The following is a 17641-nucleotide window of genomic DNA, read 5'->3' as shown; positions in this document are numbered from 1 at the left end:
CAAGGGTAGCATTACTGAGGTTATAGAAATTAGCTTTACATTTCAGAAAGTCTTCTGCAAAAAAACCACAATGGAAACAAAAGCCACTGTGACAACAAGCATTTTAAAATCAAACTTAGCTAACAGATCCCATTTTTGTCTTCTGGCTCATTGCAGTGAAATGTCCCATTTCACTCAGCTAAAGCTGAAGACAGCTTGCAGCTTTTATGCTCACACCAAAGACGGTTTTAAACACAAATGCTGTAGTTTTCACAGGTTTCTGACCGATTTCTTGTGTCTTTTTTGAGTCTGTTTAATGGAAGTAAAAAATACTGTAAAAATCAATTGCTACAAATTGAAAATAAATTTACAAATTTCTGAATGCTTCTGGTACAGCAGTGCGGGTTTCTGAACACACCATGTGGTTCTCAATAGCTGATGCCACTCATTGGTCTGTTTAGACAGACGTGTCCTCTGGACTTTCCCTGCCCTGCAGAGGCAGAATGGGTAGTTTAGCAGCAGTCTGGACCTTGGCTTTCTGCTCTTAGCAGTGTTACTGCCCTCCATTATATGGGGCTGTGTTGGGGAGGGAAAGCAAGTGACCCTGCTGCACAGGTGAACTGAACTCCAGTAGAGCTTTTACAGCAGGCTCGCATAGTTTAGGTGTGTGAGGATCAGTCACAGAATAACCTGTCTGCTTCTAGGGTGGAATACCTGTCATCACGGAGTGACTTGAACAGTTGGATGAACATTTCTAGTTGGGGAGGGGAGTGTGGGGGACTACATAGAAAACCATTAACAGTGGTTACTGTTCTCTCAGGGGAAAGCAGAAGATCAGTGTTTTCATTAGTAATACAGATAATGCTTAGTCTAGTAAGTTAAAATTTTACACTTTTTTTGCTTAGGTCTTCAAACTTTAAGCCTCAGCCCTACAATTAGGTCTGTATTCTTTGCTCTTTTTGGTGCATGAAGGTGTCTCCTGAAATCTTCCTAGAGCCTTGTCTGGCATCACATGGATCTTGGTTATGTAGTTACAGTATGCAGTTTCCAGCTGTGTCTCAAAATAGGTAACAGCTTGTAGATCATTGCTGGCTGGTTAGCAAGAGCCTGTAAGCAATAGGTGGTATGGTAAATCAAAGATCCTGTAGTTGTGAGATACAGATGCTAGTGGCAAGCTTGCTGCCCTGCTGTTTGATTTAAGTACTTACCTTAGTTTCATGTACTCTTCTGTGCAAGTGTACGTCTTCCTAATGTACAGGATAGTCTAATGTCTTACCTTTTCTATGTAAGGTGCAGTTGCTTGCAGGAAACTACTGTTCTTCAGTATGTACTAATGTTTATCCTTGCCTTCCTTTCTACTGTTGAAGAGGTCTTGGTGCATGCCTGAATGTACTCTTCTGCTGTCTAGGTCTGTAGAGACTATAGGAGGTGTGCTATAGCACACTGATTAAATTAATCTCTGAGATGACTAGAGTATCTTGTTTCTGGTGATACCCGTTTTTGCTGATGTGACTATATTCAATGTGTTTAATGCATTACTTGTGAGTGAAGCATTCAGTAATACTTATTCATCTAACCCAGAGGTAGTGAACTGCCACAATTAACTTGAAAACCTGCAAGCAGTAAAGCCATGTGATGTTGTGCATCCTAACTTCATGTGGGATGAAGATGGAAAAAGGTTGGGGCATAGCTCAGGACAGAGCTGGTGGAAAACTAGTACCATTTTATGAAAGAGACAGACCAGTGTTGCTGTCAGCATATACTAACAGTTTGTTTGGGTTTTTTTAAATGTACAGAACTCGCTATTTGTTACAACCATGGCCTGCAGCCTGGTGGGCTGACAACTTGGCCATTCTGCAGACTTTTTGGTTTTGTTTGTTGCACCTAATGCTTTCTTTTTCTCTCTCTTACAGATTTGATCCAAGCAACTAATGAAACAAATGTGAATATTCCTCAGATGGCTGATACACTTTTTGAGAGAGCAACAAACAGTAGCTGGGTGGTTGTATTCAAAGCCTTAGTTACTACACATCATCTAATGGTTCACGGCAATGAGGTAAGTGTAATCAGCTTTCTCTTGAGACCACATTGGCATTGAGTAGACTCCAAGCCAAAAATGTCAGTAGTGCAAAGGCATCCTTTTTGAACTAGTAAGGACCTGAGAACAAAGGGCAAGAATGACTCTTGATGAGGAACAAACTTAACTTTAATAACATAGTTGGAGGCACGCCGATAATCTGACTCTTAATTTACCATCTTGTAGCATAAAAGCAAGCAGGAGCCTGTTGCTGGATGTTGACAATTTATGTGCTCTCTGAAAACAGAGCTATGCAGGACTGAAGACTACCTGGGACTTTCTGACTGAGTCAGAAGTTGATGTTCTGGCACGTGTACTGCCATCCAAATAACTGCCTTCTCTGCATGAGTGCTGAAATATTCCTAGACCTGTAAATTCAGCTTGATTGCCTTTTGGACTGCATTTTCCTTGCCCTCCTTGCTTTTTATTGACCTGTATAGACTGGTATGTCTGCACAAAACCAAAACTTACTTAAAGAGCTCTAGTATGACCGTGAAATAATTCCTCCCTGCCTGTATGTAAGTGTTTTCAGACAATGAACTTCTCCACTGTTACAGTGTAAATTTTTACTTCTGTCCTAATTTTCTGTTCCAATATTCTGACTTGCTTTCTGTAACTGTTTCAGTCTGCTAGTTTCTGTAACCTGATGTGGGGCTTGCTTGTTATTAAAACAGGCCCTCATCTTGGCTGAAACTGGGAGCTGCTGGATTGAAAAGTCTGAGAGTAGCCTGGATATCCTGCTTTGTAAGCAGATAAATCTTGTGCTTCCTCAAATTTCTTTGAGAATTCACTATTTTTATTGCTCCTTCCACAATCTGGTTTGTGTTTTGCCCAGAATATTTTTTTTATGTATACAGTAGGATATTTAAACTAAATGTAATTCATCTGAATGGATGAAAAAGGTTTTGAGGAAGATGTTGCAGGCCAAGACAAAAATCTGGGTTTTTATGTGTGTATGCTGGAACTAGACTGGTAATCTTCCTGCTAGTAGGTACAAGACACAGCCTGTGATAAGAAAATAACTTTGTGTTTCAGAGGTTTATTCAGTACCTGGCATCTAGAAACACATTGTTCAATCTCAGCAATTTTCTGGACAAAAGTGGATCTCATGGTAAGCCTACTCATGTCTACAATCTTAACAAGATTCTGAATGAGATACTATTATTAATTTGCTCCTTTAGTCATAAGATAGGCAGGCTGAGAAAGTTGGGGCTGTTCAGCCTGGAGAAGAGAAGGCTGCGTGGAGACGTCATAGCAGCCTTCCAGTATTTGAAGGGGGCCTACAGGGATGCTGGTGAGGGACTATTCATTAGGGACTGTAGTGACAGGACAAGGGGTAATGGGTTGAAACTTAAACAGCAGAGGTTTAGATTTGATATAAGAAAGAAATTCTTTCCTGTTAGGGTGATGAGGCACTGGAATGGGTTGCCCAGGGAGGTTCTGAATACTCCATCCCTGGCAGTGTTCAAGGCCAGATTGGATGAAGCCTTGGGTGACATAGTTTAGTGTGAGGTGTCCCTGCCCATGGCAGGGGGGTTGGAACTGGTCCTTTCCAACCCTAACTATCCTATAATTCTATGATTCTAAGATGCAAATAATATAAAAATGTGCTACTGAAGTCTTTTTATAAGTACCTAATGAATACAGGAGTTCAAGTAGACTTCTGGACAGCTTCAGAACAGTGTTTCTCAATTCCTGCAAAATTTCCACTCTAAAGGTGAAACTGTACAATTCCCTTAGAACACACTTGTTGCAAATCTGGGCCAAGTCAGCCATCTCCTTAACTGTTATGGGAATTAAGGATGAAATGGATGACTTTCCATTTTTTTATTTTCTGTCGGTTTTTTTGTTTGTTTGATTTTTTTCTCAGTCTTAAATGATAGTATGGTTGCCTGGGGACCCTGCACCTTCTAGGAACTGTCTGTAGGTGTTTAATGTGCAGAGGGGATGGCAAAAAAGAACTAACTGGTTTTGATTTGAGTGGTATATTTGAAAAGATTGAGACAGAAATTAAGGAGTTGTTCCCTTTAAAGATTACAGTCTGCTTTTCTACTTTGGACTCTGGAGTTAGTGGATTTTCCTGTTTCATCACTTAACAGAGGAAAATCTTGTCTGATAGTTCTGCTAAAGAAGAGAGAAAACTTCTGTTTCGGCAGCTGTCGGAGAATGTTAGACTATATGCAGAATGCAGGAATACTGCAATAATGGATAAAATCAAAAAGCAATGGCATGCTACTCTGTCTCTCAATGAAGACATGTGACACCAGACAGACTTGAGCGCCTTTTAGGAGTGGTAACACAAGGCAGGAACAAAGCCAAACAAATACTAAAACTATATTTGTGTTAGCAAAACATGGTATGCATATTCAAAGATACTGGTATTTGGCAGCAGTTAATTCTGTTGAAAGAACGGTTTTTGTGTCTTTGCCATTTGCTTGAAACTTGAATTGCAATTTCATAGATAATACAACATTACAACAGTGTGACATAGGTAATGAGGGGTCAGAGTTGGTAGTGTTAAACCTGAGTTGGAAGAGATACTTAATGTTGAGAGATATTAAAGAAAAATAGTCAATGACTAGGTTGAGGGGTATAGATTTTAACAAAAGGAGCAAACAGGGACTTGTCCTGAAGAGGAGGAAGGGTTACTTTCTGCATGCATTTCTGTAGCTTAGAGGAAGAAGCTTTGAAAGAAATACCTGAAGGATAAACTCTAATACTGACTGTTCAGAAGTCCTACAGGCTTGAAGGTCACTGAAGTTGGAGGCTGTTTGTACAGTATCATGTGCCTGGAAGACCTCTGGTGTAACAGTTCAAAGAAGGGACTAATCTCTATGAATGCCATCAAAATTTCTTTGTTCTGGTAAATCTAGTTAGAGGAATTTTGGAGATATAAGAATTGGAGGGACTGGCATACATGAAATAGTGGGAGTGGTTAAGTTGATATCGATCTTTATCCTAGAAGTCATGTACCACTTAAGTGAAAACATTTTGTTAAATTGACATTTTCGCCTGTTAATAGAGGAGTAACTAATTTTGCCATGAAGTAATGTTACCACAGAACTGTGTGGGATCCACTAACAGGTTTTACCAGGAACCATGCAGTGGTACCCTGGCTGGCTGACTGAAGGAATTGGATTGGATGAATTGATTGAATGACAGTGGTAGGTTGTTTTAGTGCAGCATTTTCACTTTTTAGAATCATAGAATAGTTAGGGTTTGAAAGGACCTGAAGATCATCAAGTTCCAACCCCCCTGCCATGGGCAGGGACACCTCACACTAAACCATGTCACCGAAGGCTCTGTCCAACCTGGCCTTTTCTTCAGAAGCTGGTAGATATCTTGTGATGCCTGTTCTGTATGTGGAGCTGCATAGTGCAACAGAAATCACATAACCTTAAGGTCTCTTGACTGTATATTATTGTTTACTGAAGAACCTCCAAACAAGTGTGAAAAAATTTAATGTAAAATATGTAACTGTTTTTGCAGGTTATGACATGTCCACCTTTATAAGGCGTTATAGTAGATACTTGAATGAAAAAGCATTTTCCTACAGACAAATGGCATTTGACTTTGCAAGAGTGAAGAAAGGGTAAGCAAAGTTTATATGTGTAAACTGAGAGTGTGCCTGACCCAGGAAAATCTAGTTTGTGGCATTACGCTGAATTTTAGTGTTTCAGCGATGTTGTTCTTATGTTCTTTGTTTAGCTACAATGAAACACCAAAATAGCCAGGTTTCTTAAGTAATTGTAATTGGTTAAGAATTGCAGAAGGAGGAGGAAAAAGACTGTAGGTAAGGCAAATACGGAATACTAAAGTAAGGTGGCTTGCAGAGCTGGGAGCTTTTAGTGCTAGGTGTTAAATCTGACTTACTGTGCTGCAGCAAGGCTATGTTTAGGACTTGGAGAAGGAAACGTTTTGAAACTATATTTATGGATGTTTCATTACTCTTCAGACAATTCCAGTAAGAAAGATGACAGAATACAAAGGAAAACTGAAGTATACACCTGAAGTTCTTATCAGGCAACACAGCAAATGATTATAAACTGAATAGAATAGGGTTGCAAATTACAAATTTTATTTCCCACAAGGACTGTGTGTTCTGTAGCTTGGGATTCTGAGCTGTTAATGCAGGCATCACTGCCTGGCTTTCCTCTTCTCTTGCTCAAACTGCTAGAAGGTGTAGGGCCTACTGTGAGAGCTTTACTGCATACCTGGATGCTGTTTCCATACTAGAGACCAGAGTAGTTACTCTTAAACCTGTCTGGAATATTAATCACTAAGAAGCTTGTGGTATGAAGGCTGGTAGCTAGTTGTATTGATATATTGAGCAGGCATTGATCCAGAAGGCTGCTGAAGTGCTAGCATCTGAAGTTCCCTTTGTCACCTAGTGCATTGAAACACTTCATGTTAAATAAACTTAAGTTCGGGTTGCTAGGATTTCTATTCCTGTCTTCTATATGTTCCTGGAAAGGCTTTCTGTGCTTGTTATTTCTGGTGCTCAAAACAAGATGCTGCCTCAGAGTGGAGCATAAAGTAAGTAGGAAGAGAGGTATGCTTTTCCAGAGAGGAGATGCTATACCTGTCAGTGGCCAGAATGGGGCAATACATAATAGTGATTGTGCAGGTTTGTGGTATTCAAAGATAAAAATGTGCATGTGTGAAGACTGCTGTAAGACTATGGGTGACAATTAAGGAATGCTACACATCCATAACTCTTGTGTGATCCTGTTTCAGTGATGGTTCAGGACTGATAAGGCAGGTCAAAATCAGTGGAAGTGCTGTGAAGGAGTAATGGAATTATTCAGTATGCATGAATACAGAGGAAATAAGCTCTGAGCAAAGATTGCCCTGATTCAAATTGTCACTGAATTGGGATGCATATATTGTGGCACTTGATGGGGAAGAAAAACAGCTGTTAGTGGTTGTTTTTTTGCTGATGTGTCTGTGGTAGCTGAAGAGAATGTATTGTTGTTAGGTATTCATAACAAACTTGATGCACAAAGACTATCAGTTCTATAAGTACTTCTGTGTCAGTATTTCTTGTCAAGTTATTTAAACTCTCCGTGTCCTCTTTACATAAAGAAATTGATCTCTTTCATTCATCACTAACACAAAACCTTTCGTTTCCTGCTGGGAGAGTGGCTCAATTCCTGCCAGCTTTCATGACAATGTGAGAAGCAGGAGAATCAGATAGTGCCAGCAGCAGCATTCTGATCAGAAATGGATTATAGTTTCTTTAAGCTTCAATTTAAACAACAAATCAGTCTGGGAGAAGGGAGAGGGAAAACGCCATGGCTTCTAATCTCTATTCCCTCTTGCAGAGCTGATGGTGTAATGAGAACAATGGCTCCTGAAAAGCTGCTGAAGAGTATGCCAATATTACAGGAACAAATTGATGCACTACTTGAATTTGATGTATGTATTGAAGCTGACCCAGCATTAACACTGGACAGTGACTTATAAATGATGTGTTGTAATGAATATTTCCCACTGAGGTAGTAAGTGAAGGATGGCCCTTCCCTGTATATATGAAATGTGCAGATTGCAGGCTAGAGGAACAGCATGAGAAATGATAGGCATTGAGGAATGCTGACTCAGAGCTAGGAGTTTCATTTTCTGCATCAGTGAGGGGTAAAAATGGACAAAATAAGGAGACTGAAGAATCTTTTTTTCTGTCTCTTGGCAACCAACTTCTTTTTTAGGGGAGGGAAACAGCCGTTAAAATACCACATGTACATTGTTTGACATCCTCAAAATCTTCATCTGGTTTTCAGCTGTAAACTAAATTGGCTAAACTTTAATCCAGACTGTTCGTAGATATAAATGTCTACAATATATTTATAAAGTTATGAATGTTGGTGGGATTGTTTATCTGCCTTAAGGATAAAAACAGGTTTAAGCTGTGCAGGAGGTATAGGGTAATATTGCTAAGAAGTATTTGAAGGAATTGGTCATGAAGTTCTGCTCTTGGTGGGGAGGACACACTCCCAGGAGGAAGGAAGAGCCCATTAAAGCTTTCAGAAGAAAGTTTTAGAAGTACATGTCTCATTAATGTCTCTTTTGTTCATTAAAAAGCATAGGAATTTTGATAGTTATCTCAGAAGAGGAGGTATTTTTAATGAAATAAAGATCTTTTAATAAATGAGCACTTATTTTCTGCCCAACTTAATGTGAGAACTGGAAAGGTCTTGACATCGTTAACCCAACCGTATTAACTCATAGACCTCTGAGGTTTTGTTAAGCTCTGCTGTGAACTGACATCTTTTGTCCAGTTTCATAAAACTTTGTTAATAGCATCTCTGCCTTCTTCCTCTTTATGATAGGTGAAGGAGTTAAGATTAAGATGCTTACTGTTGATGGGAATAGTCCTCAGCTCTAGTGAATTGTTTTGGAGTGGTGAAGAAAGCAATCCTTGATATATCTGCTAACTGAAACTTTTCTTTGATTTCTTTGTTGGGAAGCTTGTATTCAGCACTTGAGTCCATCTATAATAGCATCAGATACTTGGTGCAAGCTGAAACTTCTGATTGCATTCAGTACCTCTGTCGTAAATAACTGGTATTTTATTTGTAGGTTCATCCAAATGAACTGACAAATGGTGTCATAAATGCTGCATTCATGCTTCTATTTAAAGATCTTATCAAACTTTTTGCTTGCTACAATGATGGGGTTATTAACTTACTAGGTAAGTAACCTGATTGGTACCTATATCTTGCACACCAGGAGTGAGTGAAAAACAGCTTTCAGATCTATTACAGTTTTTTATTTCAGTTTCATGAAAGTGATGTTTTTCTTGACTGTTATATTCTGAAGTGAGGGAAAACTTTGAGCCATAACCTTGTATGTTAGTGTTCATCTGAGGGTGGATTGTCATTGCCCTTAAAATTGCACAGGTATCTACATGTCGTAATATGTCCTACAAGGTTAGCAAAGCAACTTCTGTTCCTTGATTGCGCTTTTAAGATGACCAGATTCTTCTTTTTATATGCTGTGTGATGGTAGTCTGTCTGAAAGCATGACTGCCAAAGCTGGATCCCTTCCAGAGCCCTACCTTCTGTCAGCCTACAAAGTCTGCAAGGCTGTGAGTGTGTTCAGAAGCTGAGGAAGCTTGGTGTGATCGCTAGCATAAAACACCTTAAGCTGTCTCTGCAAAAGGCTTTGTTATGAAGTCTAAAACTATGAGTTGCATAAACTGCAGGAAACATAACTGACCCTGTAGAAAATGAGCTTCAGCTATTAAAGCTTGTGAGCACTTCATCTGGTCTATAAAGGCAGCTGAAAACTGAGATTGTTTACCCAATGTGACTGACCTAAACTCTTGCTGCAACTAGAACAGAAAGAAACAGAGCGCTTACAGAGACTGAACTGGCAAAAAGATATTCCTGAACTGTAAAGTTCAGGCAATTTTTTTGTGTCCATGTTGCAGCACGTTCTGGTGGTTTCATGAAAGTCCTAGGTGCTTTGGCTGATAATATAGGCATGGGAAGCTTATGGAGCAGATATAAGTGAGTTGGGCATAACAATCAGATTGAGATTTTGCTGTCTACTGCTATTTAAAGAATAACTTCAGGTTGAAATATGTGGCAGTTGTTCATGATAATGAACATGAGCCAACTTTAGAGAGATACACCAGTGAGAAAAGTGCCATTATTTGGAATGGAGACAACTCGGGAGAGGATATATTGATACATGTTTAAGTATCTTTCATTACTTTAAATTTTATCTACTTCACTCGCTTACTTTTTATCTTGAAAACCTGTTTTACATCACACAGAATGCTACAGATAGTTGGGGTGCAATTTTCCAATCTAGTTTTCAGCAGCTCAGCAAACCCAACCTCTAAATTCTGCTAAGGACTAGGAGCACCACTAGGTCAGTGTTCAAGTGAAGAAAAATGTTAATGGAGTGCAATATTCTTGAAATGTGATTTTCCTGAAAACCAACGTTACTGATGAATGCAGACCTCATGTAAGATACCTCAGCTGAAACTTGCCAAATTATTTCTCTAGAGAAATTTTTTGAAATGAAAAAGGGACAATGTAAAGATGCTCTTGAAATCTACAAACGATTTCTCACTCGAATGACCAGAGTATCAGAGTTTCTTAAAGTTGCAGAGGTAAGTGGTTTCCGTTCTTCTGGAGTCTGGCGCTTAAGTGTTTTGTGAATTTTTTAGCACTGAAACAATATATTAGTTGTACTTGTTAAGCATCTGACTCATTGTGTGTGTTAATGCGAGTCAGTATAGAAGTTCCTGGATCTCCTTGTTCAGCTCTTCCAGAAGTAGTTAAGCTCTGCTTAGTATTTCCACATGTCTCTACTGTGCAGCCAGCCTCAACTTTCCTGGTAACAGAATAGATGACATTACTTGAACTATATCAGTGTTTCTTGGAAATGCTGTATTAAATGCATGTTTCTAAACAGGGTTGAACATTAGAGGAAGATACAGCAATTAGGAATAAAAGCATAATGATTTTATAAGCCTGTTATTTAAACCTTTCCAGCCAACTACAAGTTAACTGGAATGTGAAATTTTCCTGGTTTTGATCCTTGTTATTGTCCTCTTATGTGAGTAGTATAAATATTACATGGTTAATTAACTCTTGCTGGGCTCTCATTTGTGCTAGTTGGCTCCTTGGCACAAGATGCAGTTATTCCATGTTTCATGCTTCATTATAATGGATAGCAGTAATGAGCCAAATAAAAAGTTTGTTTCTTTGCTAATTGCTAATTTATTTAGCTATTCAGAAAAGAGCCTGCTAGACTTATGAATGTCATGTAATGTTGGATATGAATGTTGAACTTGAGGGAGTGAAATGCTTCAGACACCTATAGATCAGCTTTACAGAGCAGGGGTTATAGTGACTATACTTCGGCAATCTAGGTGCAGTGCAGCTTGCTTTTCTTCAAAAGCTAAATAAACAGGTACTTTGAGGAGTGGGAGAGAAGCAGCTAATAGAAGATTGCAGACTTGGACCTCATCTTGCTGTATTTGAAATGCTAGGAGGAGACAAGGTCAGAACCACAAAATGACTCAAGATTTAGTATTCTTCTAAGTGGTTTCTCCTAGGATTTGCTTGCTGGCTGAATTTCAGAGAGCTTCATTAGTATAGTCAGGTGTCTGGATAGTATGTGTGGCAGTTCACTGATGAGTTGTCCTTTGGGGCACCAGTGCATGGCCAGAAAGCACTGCCTGACTTGCAGTATGGAGTTTAAACTCCCTTTGCTTTCCTTTTTCCTTTTTTTTTTTTTGTTAATGGATATTTTAATTTGTTAAAAAAAAAGAAAAAAAAAGGCTGCTGCAGGTTGCTGAGGATAGCTACTGGAAACATGGGCATCTGCACTTGCTAACTTTGTAGTCTTTTTCTAAACATAAAGTGCATTATAGGTTGAAGAGCATACTACAGATCTACTTAAATTAGTGCCTGCTGCAGTGGAATAATGCACTTACTTACATTTTGCCTCTTTTACACCCACAGCAAGTTGGAATTGACAAGGGTGATATCCCTGATCTTACACAGGTAAGCCTCTCTTGTAGTCTTTCTGAATCTGTGAAATAACTAAAAGGTCTGTAATTAGGAAGCACATTGGGAATGTAGACGTTGGTAGGAAGTTATACCATCTAACATTTTTAAAGCTGTCCCAATTTAGAAATAAGATCTGCCCAAAGCTATTTCTGAAGACTCCTATAACTGAAATAATGTCTTTCACAATGATGTTTGACTTACAGTTGAAAGGTAGACCGTTTTGCTCTTTCCTCTCCAAAGGATGGATTTTTTTTTGCAGCTTGTAGCTCAAGAGCTCAAATTCATTTTTGATGATGAACTGCGTAGAGATTGTGGTGTGACTTGCTTCATAATCTCTTCCTGACACAGTCTCGGTCCAGAGATGAAATTCAGGCCAGCAATAGCACTACTGTCTTGGTGTAGGTACAGTTAAATTTAAACGCAGAAGTTGTGATTTGATTGCTGAACATCTCTGTTAGTATGTATCAAAACTTTTAACATTGGAATGCACTTATGCTGTAGCTACTTAAATTCTATTGTGCTGGTCCATTGTCAGTATCACTTTCAAATTGGCCTGGGTGTCTGGCTTTGCATTTGATATGAAAAAGATGTTTACTTGGAGGAAGAGATCCATGCTGAAGAGTTCACTCATGGCAGTTTTTATGCCAGAAGAGCAGCCTGTTGGGCATTTTGATACCTAAGAGTTATAAATCCCAAGTGTTCATAACCTAAAATGTGTGGGTTTTGAAAGCCTCTTGAAAGCCTGTTTTAAGTCAGCATCAGAATAGTTCTCTTGGATAAAAAGCCAGTTAAAAATTCTGAAAGTGAGACATGATGTGAAGAAGAGTTTTAATCTTTATGGGTTTCAGATGCTATGGGACTATGAATCTGTCCACTCTTTCAGCACTGGAAAACTTGAACTTCTAGCAGTGTGTGGCATACCAAACCCAATTCTGAAATAGCTTAAGCAATATGTCCACCTAACTGTACTGCAGGGGCTCTTTTTTTAACAAGGTCCAGTCAGTCATGAGCTAAGTCCTTGAACCAGAAGAACTCACCTTAGACTCAGTTAATGAAAAATGCTTTGGGGCGGGGTGGGGTTGGACAAAATGACCTTTGAAGATCCCTTCCAACCCAAACTGTTCTGTGATTCTATGCCTTTTAAACTGCTGCAGCACTTTGATCTGCTGCTGCTTGTGTTGAGTCAGCCTGCTGGAAAGGCTGCCTGCCGGGACTGCACAAATGCTGTCCTGCATTGTTAATCAGTGCTGCACTTGCTCAGCGACACCTTAGTTACTGCTGCCTTAGGGTCCCTTTCACCTCATGAACCATGCTTTAAAATATAATAGAATAGAATAGTTTCTTTGGAAGAAAAGTATCTGCAATGATCATCTAGTCTAACTGCCTGACCACTCCAGTGATCTTAAGAAGTTCTCATAGCTGTATTCTCCCAAAGGCTGCTTGGGACCCTCTTCCTAAGGCTAACCTGCAACATGCTGTAGAATGTGTGTAAGACCTAGGCAGTGTATTTCAGTGAGAAAGAAATAACAGTGAATAATAAAACTGAATTTCAGCTATTAAGGAATATAAAATTGTGTATAATATCAATGGTATACTTAAATTCCTAAAGCAAGCCATGGCAGCAATAGTAGCATTCCACAAGAAGTTGGTTGTGTTGACACTTGGTGTGTAAATCGAAATAGCCACAGTAGTGAAATACAAATTGACAGCTGTCACCTTTGGACTTGCTAGTTTGGTTGCAAAATTTTGGAGACTGAGGAGGCATCTTGGCAGCTCAAGAGCTTGGCTCATTTTTATTTATTAGCAGTTCTTAAAGTATGCCAGTTTTGCGCAAATAGCTAGTGGGGAACACATGTATAAGGTTCCACCACAATGCTGACTAATAGGTTAGTTTAATGTTGAAGCAGAAAGAAGATATTAAGAAGAAATCAAGTGATGGTCAGTGTTGCAAATTGGATACCAGACAATATTTGATTTCCAAATTATTGCATCTGGGTAGAAATTTTCTGAAGCTTCCTATGTGTGACACATGAGTTTCATATTATCTTGTTGGCATTTAAGAAGTAAATAGTACATTGGAAAGCTATTTAAAGTGTGTAGAAGCAATTGGTAACAGGAAATAATGATTTTTTTTAACATAGCTTTCTGCTTACATGTTTGAGAAGGCGCAACTTGTAACTTATATTATAGCCTTTTTGACTATGTAGAAGTCTGAATTTTATTTTTTTTAAACAAATGAGGGCCTTTGCTCATCTTTTTATTCCTGCTGGAGAATGAGAGTTCTTGTAACTATGTCACTTGTGTTCAACCAAATTCTTGTGCTCAAATCAGTTGAAAATTAATAAATATGCCTATAAAAGCAGCAGTGGTTAAGAAGTTTCTCCACTGTGTATCTATGTGGGACATACTTAAACTCAAGCCATTATTTAAGGATTTTTTTTTAAACATTTTAAATTTCTCCATGTGTTAAGTTACCTTACTGCTCACTTTTAATGTCAAAATTCATACACAGACAATTAAAGTACACCTAGCTCTGCATTGGTGCTAGCGGGTACTAAGTATCCTGAAACACATGATTTAGCCAGCCAGCTGGTTTTCAGCATACTGTACATAGTGAATAGTCTGTTTTCAAGCATCACAAAATGACTTTTTTGATGCATATGTATACCCTGAAATTAAAAACATGATGTATGAAAGACACTGTAGCTAAGACTTCCAGGAATTGTGGTTGATCGGAAAGAGACTGATAAAAGAGAATTCCCCATTTAAAGAGTGCACCATTGATTAAACAGTAACCCTGATGAAAAATACTTGACTATTTATGCTACTGTATCTCTCAAATGTTTCCTGCTTGCTTGTTGATCTTGTAGAAGTCTTCTTATCTAGACTACTTTTATACTGCAGCAGCTAAGCATGCTGTCATTCACATTTATTACTACTTTCCTTACCCACCACTGTAACAGCAAGTACATGCCTGGGGGTCTTGCTTGACCACAAAAAGATTGCTCAAAAGAAAAGCTAAAATTAGGGGGACTTGAAAATGCTTAGTTTGTGTAGATGTCTAAGGTTGCAATCGTTCTGAATTTTGAATTAGCTGGTGGGCTCAGTGCCCCGTGCCTGGCTATCATTTTGAGAAGGAACAGCTATAGGGCTTTGTGGTGCTGGGAGTCAGGGAAGAGTTTTAGTTTGTTTTGTTTAGACTGCAAATATTATCTAGCCTTCTGGTCATGAAAGAGGTGTTGGAGGTCTGAGTAAAAGCAAAACTGAAAGGATGAGCTTGAACCTATTACTCTTAAAATAATCCATGTGGATGGCTCTGCTGCTGTTAATGTTTAACACTGACTTAGGCATGACGAGCAACACATCCTGGATTTAGGCTTCAGGCACTGTTTAGTAAAGCTAAATGTTTTTGTTCTGCAAATTTGGGCACGGTGTTATCTTTCAAAAGCTGTCTTTGCCTAATACTTCTAGCATGGAAATCCGCTCTTTTCCCAGTGATGTAAACAAAGTAACATCATGAGCATGCACATGGTGAACTTCAGGGAAGTTGGTGCTAGATTTCAAAGTATTGTTAGGTCAATAGAATGTGTTTAAAAGTGTACCTTTTCTCTTTGCTTTCTAGGCTCCCAGCAGTCTCATGGAGACCCTTGAGCAACACCTAAACTCACTGGAAGGAAAAAAACCTGGCAACAAGTAGGTGTATATGTTGTACTGTGTATCAAGGGCTAATAGTAACATTAGGAGACTGGCTAATACTCAGGTTTGCCTCCCCTAACCTACTTTAGTCACTTAAATGGAAAATAGGCAGTGGTAAGACTAGGCTTTTTCTTTCCCTTACAAAGTCACCTTAATGGCAACCTCTTCTATTGGGTGGTTTGCTTTGTTTTGTTTGTGTATTCTTTGGGGTTTTTTTCTTTGTTTGTTTTGTGTGTGTTTTGTTTTGTTTTTGTTTTTTTGTCTTTTTTTATTTTGCTATGTTTTATTTTTGCTTTTTGGTTTGGTTTGTTTTTTTTCCTTACTGGCGCCAAACAATACACTGGACAACTGGATACTTTCCAAAATTAAGTAAAGTTAACTATGGAAAGCACCTGGAAGAAACTGCTTTTCCCTGCTGCTAAGGCTTTTGCCATCAAAATTTACTTGTTTTGTAATGGTTCTTTTTATTAGTACTTGTCATGGCTAAGTTTAGATAGGGTTAAGCTAAACCTGTGCTTTCTCTTTTAACCATTGCTTTCCTTGCAATTTAGTGAAGGGTAAGTATGTATGTTTAAATATCACTTGCATGCATTGTTGTGGTTTGTTTTGGTTTGGTTTTTGGCTTTGGGATTTTTTTTAAGATGGCTTCAACTGATATAGATATTTTTTTTTAAATCGTACTTAAATTGGTGCTTGCTTTTTGTATATTCATCATTATAGTCATTAAGTTATCTTTGATCGTTTCAGTCGTAGTTGCAGATCTTCTAAACAGTTCTACAGCTTCTAGGACTTACCCAATTCAAATAACCTATAGGATGGATGCTAGTTTGCTATGGGCACAATTTTAACTTCAGCTCCTCCTTTCATCTCTTAGATGAAAGCAGCTCTAAAAATATGTAGCAGTATTTTAATACCTCATAATAATGAAAATAAACAAACACCCTGACGTGCATTTTAAGATTAAGGCTTTGTCAGTGTTATTTGTTTTTTTTGCATGAGAACTTGCAGTTTGGCCTTTCCAACTATCTGTTCCTGTTCTTTTAAATAGCATTATTTTAAAGTAACTGACTTTACTTAAAAGAACAGTACTTTGAAAATTTGCTGACACATCCTCAGAAGACTTATGCTAGATAACTGCTTCCTTATTGGTGTTATCTGCTGCTGTTGCATGATTTTATAACATGGTGTTATCTTTCCCAATTAACTCTTTCCTATTGGCTCCTGTAGGCCCAAACCCAAGATATTTGCATGCATCTCTGCCTTTCTTCCACTGAGTAGAGCTTATTTAAAAGGTAGAATAATCCTGTGATACCAGTTATCTTAAAAAGATTCATTTAAGCTTTGAGGTAAAAATTTGTATTCCTTGTCTAAAGTGGTATGTGGAAGTTTGAGAAATGGGGAGGGCATGCAACTGTAGAGCTCTTCAGAAAGCTTTCATGCTTAGTTTTTGGTCTTTTTGCAGGAGTTTTGATGACCAGAAACATAGTTTCCAAAAGTGTACTTACCTGAAAACCCCTTTTTTTTCCTAGATCTGGGGCTCCTTCTCCTCTGAGCAAGGTAAATGCTGCCCATTGCTGTACTAGTTAATTCTTGTTCAGATACGCTTTAGACTGTTATAAGGGCTTAAAGAGTTAAATTTCCATCTTCTAATCTGCTTTTTGGACTTTGTCACCTGGGCCCTAGCTAACTGACAAAACCATATCTTTTAATGGCCTTGTAAATAATGGCCCTATAAAAGTGCTTCAGTGATCTGAAGGACTATAGTGCTTATAATAGTGCAGGATGCTAAGCAACTTTGTCAGGATTTGATGGTCACACTTTGTGAAACTATAAAAGATATGCATACCTTTATCTCAACTTCTTCACCCTCCCCCCTTATTAATCCTCATGTCAGTGAGAAACTCAGTACTGTTTCTTTTCCAAATTTAGCTCTGTATTTGCAGCTTTTTATGAGGAAGTTCTGACTCTTTAAAAACCACATTCATGTGAAAAGCCAGGAAGAAAACTTTCATTTGATATACTGAATTTCAGAATGAACTTTCATTAGTGAGACTGCTCCCCTTCATTTAAAGCAAGAGTTGCCACTAAAACAGTCTTGGTTTGAGTGTCAAATAACTAACAAGCTTTATAATGTTAGCAATAGTTGTTCCTGAAGCATTGCCAGGTGCAGTAGCTTTGTCTAGTAGTGGGTGTTGTGCAGGAAAAACTCAATGAAAATTTCTGAACCTGAGGGAGGCACTTCTATGATTGATTCTAGTGAAAGCTCTTAAATTGCTTTGCAAAAAGCCCTTCTAAAAAACCCCAAACAGACCCCTCTCTTGTTCAGTACTGTAGCAGTTGGTGAGAACTATGTGATGTAAGA

At 38.5% G+C, this 17641-nt stretch overlaps 1 protein-coding gene across 1 annotated transcript in view; it reads left to right on the top strand.

Moving 5' to 3' along the window:
- The window catches only part of SNAP91 (synaptosome associated protein 91), a 68366-nt gene that overhangs the window by 19863 nt on the left and 30862 nt on the right, over window positions 1-17641 (top strand). The window contains exons 2-11 of the mRNA XM_005153141.2: window positions 1893-2035; window positions 3092-3167; window positions 5546-5648; window positions 7381-7474; window positions 8633-8744; window positions 10069-10175; window positions 11536-11577; window positions 15206-15276; window positions 15831-15836; window positions 16809-16836. Of these exons, the coding sequence (XP_005153198.1) occupies window positions 1893-2035; window positions 3092-3167; window positions 5546-5648; window positions 7381-7474; window positions 8633-8744; window positions 10069-10175; window positions 11536-11577; window positions 15206-15276; window positions 15831-15836; window positions 16809-16836 (782 nt within the window). The remainder of the gene's footprint in view (window positions 1-1892; window positions 2036-3091; window positions 3168-5545; window positions 5649-7380; window positions 7475-8632; window positions 8745-10068; window positions 10176-11535; window positions 11578-15205; window positions 15277-15830; window positions 15837-16808; window positions 16837-17641) is intronic.

Source organism: Melopsittacus undulatus, chromosome 3 (genome assembly GCF_012275295.1).
Source record: "Melopsittacus undulatus isolate bMelUnd1 chromosome 3, bMelUnd1.mat.Z, whole genome shotgun sequence".
NCBI classification, from domain to species: domain Eukaryota; kingdom Metazoa; phylum Chordata; class Aves; order Psittaciformes; family Psittaculidae; genus Melopsittacus; species Melopsittacus undulatus.
Note: the sequence above shows the minus strand (reverse complement) of the source record. Positions and strands in the feature narration are given on the sequence as shown.